Source organism: Morone saxatilis, unplaced genomic scaffold (assembly GCF_004916995.1).
Source record: "Morone saxatilis isolate NCDOM2014 unplaced genomic scaffold, NCSU_SB_2.0 Contig21, whole genome shotgun sequence".
Lineage (NCBI taxonomy): Eukaryota > Metazoa > Chordata > Actinopteri > Moronidae > Morone > Morone saxatilis.
Genome location: NW_023339774.1, coordinates 13,735,443 through 13,743,448, shown reverse-complemented (window position 1 = coordinate 13,743,448; position 8,006 = coordinate 13,735,443). Strand labels below are relative to the sequence as shown.

Genomic DNA, 8,006 nt, shown 5'->3' with positions numbered 1-8,006 from the left:
CTCTCTCTCTCTCTCTCTCTCATCCCAATTGGTCGAGGCAGACAACGTGCTTGCTCATGGTGGTACTGTTGGGTCTCTGTAAATAATGTTATAAGGGGTTCGATCTAGACCTACTCTATTTGAAAAGTGTCCTGAGGTAACTGCTGTTATGAATTGGCGCTATACAAATATAATTGAATTGAATTGAATTGAATTGAATTATTGTGTGTACAGTGAAGCCCACAGACACAAGAAATGCGAAAAACATAATAATTTCTACATTCTTAAATGTTTTCAGTATTGATATAATTCATATTGAAAATGTTGTTCCTGAAGAAATACATGTACATACATTATTCATTCACTATACAGAAATTTACATTTATATATCAACTATCCTAAATTTAATTTATGGCTAAGAAAGTGAATGAACAGCTTGTTTTTTTTCTTCTGCCACTTTCCCTTAAATTTCCTCTTTGAGTGGAAAAAAAGTCCCAATGTGTTAACCCACTGACCGTGAGGATTTACACGTGCACTCTCTAACCCCACTCATACTTGTACACACACTCACACACACACAACTAATGGCTGAGGCAATTACACTATGCCTGAATTCAGTAATTGTATGATATGTGAGGGATAACAGTCTGGCTTCCAACATCAGAGGAAATCCCAGCATGTACACACCTGTCTCCACATCCAGCCACAGAAGGATAAATGAGGTCAATGTGTGTTGTGCTTGTGTGTGTCTGCATGTACGTGTGCATAGAATACATTGTAAATTGTATATATGTTCATTGTGTTTATGTGTTGGTTTATAATCCTATGGCTGGGTTTCCATTTTTCTACTGTTCACTCTTTGTTATTGCCCTTTCTACTATTCACCCCGTACTGCCCACGGAGGAAGGATCTCTCTTTGACTTTTCCGATCCTGTGCCCACCCCCTACCCTCTTTTTTGTGTGTTGTTATGTGCCATTTTTTGAGAGGGATTTTCCTTGTTTTCTCAGAGAACTTGTGTGAGTCTGGGTCAGGAACTGTTGCTGTTGTGGGCCAGCAAAGCCCTTTGAAACATTGTGTATGATATTGGTCTGTACAAATAAACTTGACTTGACTTGTTTGCAACTACATCATAGTTACAAGGCCTGTGTGTTTGAATGAGAATGGTTCTCTGTCGCTGTCCATCAGCCAGTTTCGTCATGTTCACATGATTTGCTATTATTTGTTCCCCTCTCTGCTTACTAAAAAGGTCACCTGGCATTTACCATGAGGTTTTAATCGCCATGTAAGCTGGAGAACACGCAAAATGGCTTTTACCGTAATAGAATTTCGGGGGCCTTAATTTTTGCCAGCTGTGTGCTGTTTTGGCTTTGGTATCGACAGAAATGTTGAAGGACCACAGGCCTACCCATGAGGAACCCCTCAGAAGGGTAGAACCATAAATGCTGCTTCTGGGTGGGTTTAAATATCTTATTCTGCAGTTAATGGATTTGATTTTGAGTATTATTAACCAATTCTAGATTGGTATGCAAACATTTAAAAGTTACCACCTTTGAGGCAGCACACAATTGAAGGTCCTCCGTAGAAATAAGCAAACTTCCACAGAGATAGCCATTCCTTGTGTGCCAGTGGCTTGTAAAAACACTTCCAGTTTAGCAGTTGAGTCATACCATCATTTTGCATGTGTGAACACTCCACATTGAATTTATCACATCGTGTCATTTCCTCAGCCCAGTCTCCGCTCCCTCAACTGCATACACGCACACCATCTCCTCTTCCTCACGTCTCCTCTCCTGTGATACTAAATGAAAGCAGGCATGCTCATCATCTACAGAAGGCTGTAGTGAGCAGGAGGGCCAAGGTGTTAATGAAGGGAGTATGTTAAAGTAAACCAGGGCACCAAATCAGAGGCATATGTTTTAAGGCAGTGGGTGATACATTATTAACACTGAGAAATAAGAAAAAACAATATTTATTAGAAAGTCCTTTGTGTTTTTGCATATTCCCTTTGTCAGGGTTTGTAAGAACATTTGCTGCTGATTCATAAACTGTTGTTATCCAACAAGTATTGCTGGAATTTCCTCTTTCTCTACTTTGAATCAAGCAGTGGCTTGATTAGGAGAGATATAGAGCAAGACCACTGCCATATGTTTAAAGGTTAAAGCCAAGTTTTAAAAGATTAACACATAGTTGTTTCAGTTCAAACCTTGAGAATGAATTTGGACTTGTGTTCAAGGTTCAGCAGTCATAAGATCAGAGACAAGAATATGTCTTTCAGTTTGACTGCTTCTCCTTGACTGAAAATGAATGCTCGTAAATAATCTTTTCTTTGCTTGGTAATGGTTGCATGCAGTGAACAATATTTCTAGATGGTTTTCTCCACTCAAACGGTGCCAGCATTGTCTGTCAGTGTTCTTATGTAGGATCAGTTTGCAACTTCAGGTGGTATTTGATGACTCTTAAATCAGTAGGGAGGGAGGGCAGGACCAGATTTAACTGTTTTTTTTTTGCCCTCTGTGTTATTAGTTATGTATGCTTAACGTCACATCTAACTACTTTTACTTGCTTGTATATAATGCAAATTTTGCTTTTATAATGACATAATATATAATTCCTTTTTAGTTAGTTTAGAATGTTTCAGTTTTTAAAATATTCATGACTTACAACTTTATGTATTTACTATACATACAGAAAAGGCCAATATCAGCCCCTTTACTGTGCGCACATGATGGTACATTGTGTACCCCTTCTAAGCCTGCATACTGGTCTTATATTTATGTAATTGCATAACAGATTATGGCTTTCAGATGGCTATGTTTAAAGAGGGTTTGACCCATGGAATGTGCGAGTAGAGTTAGCTACGTAACGATATAAAAGATGAAGATAGAAGATATACTTTATTAATCCCCTATTGGGGAAATTCGTCTTTTCACTCTTTTTGTTTTATTCTTACACACACACACAGGCTGAAATACACACTTCATGCACTTGTGGACATGCAAACAGGGAGAGAGATGGTGGAGTGATGGGCTCACCACATTAGCGGCGCCCATGAGCACTTTCTTGACCCTCTGGTTCCCAAGCCAAGTCCCGGCAGACTGAGCTACTGTTGCCCCATCATATATGATTGTTAAAAAAAACTGTGTTCTCCTGCTGAGTCCTTAAATTGCTAATTATACAGTAAGCCACTCAAGAGCCACTGGGGACCAGACTTTTGTTTAGTCTTCCAGATGGATCAAAGTTACTTAAGCACTTCCTCGTGCTGTCAGTGACATAAGTGGTAAATTCAACGCTCTAGCCTACGTGTAATGTCCAATTATTACATTCTGCCTCGTGTCACTAAGCTAAGCTAAGCTCACACTGCCCTTCTATATTTATGTCTATGGGAGACATAACATATTTGTAGTTTTGTTGCTACACATGGATATTCCCAAGTTTGGTTGTGTGTGTTGGTTTTGGACCCAAACTGTTAAAGTACAGTACTGCAAAACAGTATGAACACTATGATTAATTGCAAAACCAATGCTTCGTGTCCCTGATAAATTGTAAATGATTTATGCGCTGACATGTTTATTACAGACTGTTTTTGATTTGCTGTTTTTTCACCACTAGGGATATTTTAGAAAGAAGAAATAAAGACTCAGTAATTGAAATATGAAAAGCCAGGTTACAAGTTCTGCAAGGGCTGTAAATAGGAAGGAGGTCATCTCTCTAAATTAAATGCAGAAAGCAGCAGCAGAACCCAGCTTGCCATATATTCTCATCTTCCCTCCTGCCCCTTCACAGTTCATTTGGCCTTTTTGTTGTTTGTCATCTAAAGTCTTCCGGGAGACGTGCTGTCTGTTCTGTCGATGTCTATCCATTTGTCTATGGCCTACATTTTCACTGGGGCTGTAAAAGAAAAAAAAAGATCAATATTTACGTCACGGAGAGAAAAAAACATTGGTGAGCACACCGTCAAGCATGAGTAAGTATGTCGGCCATTTGATGATGGTTATGTTATAATTACATACATCAACTCACCCTAGAACTCTCAGTTTGTGGTTGCTCCTTTCCTGTAGTCACGCATCAGCTTCTTGATTTATTCTGATTATCAAAACATCCAATGACATCATCATTCCTCTCCATGACCACATCCAAAATCATAAAACATCAGAGCATTTACTGTTCTTTTTTCTTTCCTATCTCATTGTTTGTCTCTTTCTCGTTTTACTTCTTTTTTCTCGTTCCTTCCCTTCTTTTACTCCACTTTTGTCCATGCTGTATTTGAGGCTGCCTCTTTCTACTTTTAGCCTTTGTGAAGTAGCCGAAATCGGGCATTCAATTGGCATTCCTCTCATATTTGCTTGCAATAAAAGGTGGGGGGGATAGACTTGAAAGGCATAAGGAACACAGGCCGACTCAGGTAAACAGTCAATCTTATAGATAGCAATTATTTTTGCAATAGAGTTACGGATAGGGATAATTTATACTTCCACCTAATTTTTGGAATACACTAACTGTAAGCAAATTAAGACGATTGAACACCTCTCCATTGTCCATGCTTTTCAGACAGTGACATTTTAAAAAGTAAAAGAAGTGAATATAGCACAAAAGGTTGGTTCACAATTCTGAATGCGTACAGCTGGCACTGACCAACTAAAAAAATGGAGGTAATTAAAACACTGAGCCAAGTTGCCCATGCACAGTACCAGCAATAAGCTATAAGCTACGGATATCATGAATTTTCTCACACCTAAACAGTTTTCAGTTCAGCTATATTGAGTGTCTTTAGACAAATCAAATACCTGAGTGCGCAGCTCCTGAGTGAATAAAGCTGATGGGAAACACTGGATCCGGGAATCATCTTAGCAATAAATTTGCTTTTTCACCTTCATTTCAGCTCATTCAGGCCTCTTTAGATGATTGTCTTTCCTTGTGCCTAAAAGACGATAATTAGGTGATGCTTTCCGCACCTGTGGCAGAGAGGAGGACAGCCTTGTCAAAAACAGGACAGATGGAAAGCTTTACAACAGCTGTCCAAGACAGAGAAACTGTGTAATCTTATCTTTGCAGATGATTGTGCCCTCAATGCTGGTGAACAGATAAAAAAATGCAGGCTAGTTTTGATTTCCAGAACATGTATCAAATGAAAAGACTGACAGACTTATGTAAAGGTCCAGTGTGTAACATTTAGAAGGCCCTGTTGGCACTCGGAATATAATATTCATAGGCATGTTTTCATTAGTCTATAGTGACCTGAATTTAGGAATCGTTGCGTTGACGTTAACTTAGATTGAGACGTTTTTATCTACAGACATTGCGGGTTGCCTTTAATGGAGATAGAGACTTGTGTTTTTAACAAGTACTGCCTCGTAATTTCTAAAAAAAGGCAATGATGGAAAGTATTTATTATTAGTAGTATTTATTTAGACAATTGCTCAAGGTGAGGTTTATCAGTATTAAAACAATATAGACTTTGTTAATATGTTCTAAAATATATTTGACATTTGTGCTAAAAATCGTCATCATGTACAATATCTGGCTTCTTTATTTATTGTTGACAAACCAAGATAATCTGTCTGTTTAATACATACTTTTCACTTTGAGTAAGAGTTTATCCAAAGATTATAAAAACATATATAAACACTGTATGCAGGTGGTCTTGAGGTTTGAGAAAGTTGAAAAATGATTTATGAAAGTTTGTGATGATGTAAGTTGTTTATAGTAAAAGATAACAAATGGGGATTCAATGTATAGGTTGAACCCACTCCTTCATCGACATCAATATGAGATAGATCCAACCTTTTGACAAAAACATTAAGATTGCAAATGTGGACATACTGATATTGATATAACCCTTTTTGCAGCCCTAAATAGGTTTTAACAACAGAATAAATTAATCCAGTTTGAGATTTATGAGATTCATGTTTAGAAAGGTACAAGCTTCAAAAGAGCAACCCTGCAATAGTGCAGGAATGTGTTTGGGGGAAACCTCCTATACACAGAGCTCTTTCTGTGAAAAGGTCAAATCATTCATTCGTGCAGTTCTTTTTCCTCTCTTCTGCAACCTTTTCTTACCATCCCCTTGTGCCCTACCAGCCAGACTTACTCCCTGTGTTTATAAGTTGGCCCATGTATCATAAGCTAAAACTAAGCTGCCCTTTACCTCGTGTAGAAATAGTTGGAAATCCAACTGTTTGAGAGCTTTTAAACTATTTTGACAGCTCCCTCTTTTTTCCATCACCCCCATGAGCACTGGAAACTGGCGTTGTGTATGTGTGTGTCTAAATGAACAAGTGTGCGTTGCTCGCCTTTCCCGTAACCTGACATGAAAGATATTTCACAACTTGTGAAGTAGTGTTTTGTGAGACACCAGGGTGCTCAGTGAGATATCATTGTACAGTACCATGTGCCCATAAAGGAAAGAAATCCTGTTTTCTTACAGTTCTATTATGTAGTACGTATGGATGGCTGCCAGTAAAAAGTTACATTTAATTTAGCTTTGGGCTTGGTGCTGGCAGAATGGCTCCCACTGGACCAGGTAAAGGTGACACTCACAACACCAAAGTCAAATGGCACAATCATTGATAAGGAAAGACCTGCTTTTCTCAAATTCATTCATGACTAAGTTCATGTTGTGCACCATTGTTTTTCCTGTGTTGAAACATGTGTTGGAACCAAAACATGTGGTACTGTTTTGTTTAACTAAGAACAATAGATGAAAGATAATGTTGAAAGATTTCAGTTTGCCTTTTTTTCTTTTTTTTTGCCAAAAAGTATGATAGATGATAAAACAGTACAAATAACATTCCTAAAGTGACCTGTTTATATACCCTTTTTCTATTGTTTTTTCTGTCTTCTTTTAATCTATCCTTTCTTATTTCCTTCTACCAGGTGAGGTTCTGAGCTTGATGGATGATCTGTTCTCTGGTTTGGGTTCATCCTGTGTTGTTGCCGGGAGGAGAAGTGGAGACCATCCTCACTCTGTGCTATATTCAGTGGTCTTCAAGTGCCTGGAACCTGACAGTCTCTACAAGTAAGTCTGCTGATGACTTTGCCAAGTTTGCCAAATCAATCAAGTAACTGATTTATTGTGGATGTTTATTTCTTCACCATATGCATAACCATGAGTCATGAATTGTGTTGCCTTGTAGTAAGTGCAGAAATTGTTTCAAGGTTCCTGCAAAGGTCTAAAAATTATTTCCATTTTTCAGTCGATGTAAAACAAAACATGGAAAATGATTTTTAAACTTATGGGGAAAATATGTGTTGTGTGATGAAGCTGTATACAATACACCAATCAGCCATAACAATATGACCACTGACAGATGAAGTGAATAACACTAAATATATCGTTATCCTGGCACCTGTCAGGGAGTCAGTTAGGCAGCAAGTGAACATTTTGGCATCAAAGTTGTGTTGTGTTAGAAGCAGGAAAAATGGGCAAGCGTAAGGATTTGAGTAACTTTGACAAGGGCCAAATTGTGATGGCTAGACGACTGGGTCAGAGCATCTCCAGAACTGCAGCTCTTGTGGGGTGTTCCCGGTCTGCAGTGGCCAGTAACTATCAAAAGTGGTCCAAGGAAGGAAAGGTTTCAAGGCTCATTGATCGGATAGGGAGCCAAGGCTGGCCTGTGTTCAACAGATGAGCTACTGTAGCTTAAAATGCTGAACAAGTTAATGCTGTTTCTGATAGAAAGGTGTCATAATACACAGTGCGTCACAGTTTGTTGCATATGGGCTGCATAACATTATGACCACCCCTGGCTACTAAAATTTAGACTTGGAATGTCATCTTTCTGATGCAGAAGGTACAAAAGCAAATGCTGGCTATCAAGTACTAATATTGTATAATTTGGCTCATCTCTATGCACAGAAGCAAATCAAATTCCTGGATAGGGAATGGACTCTCTCCTTTTCCAGTATTGCCCGTGTGAGAAACATTTTCCATGGAGTACAAGAGAGATGCCTCAATGCAATTCTGTGTTGGAGCAAGAATGGCACACTGTTGTGCCCAGATGACCTGTCCTAGGTTTCTGTCTGTTAA

At 38.6% G+C, this 8,006-nt stretch overlaps 1 protein-coding gene across 1 annotated transcript in view; it reads left to right on the top strand.

Moving 5' to 3' along the window:
* LOC118332891 (astrotactin-2-like) overlaps positions 1-8,006 on the top strand; it is a 252,036-nt gene that overhangs the window by 217,150 nt on the left and 26,880 nt on the right. The window contains exon 19 of the mRNA XM_035668325.1: positions 6,854-6,995. Within this exon, the coding sequence (XP_035524218.1) occupies positions 6,854-6,995 (142 nt within the window). The remainder of the gene's footprint in view (positions 1-6,853; positions 6,996-8,006) is intronic.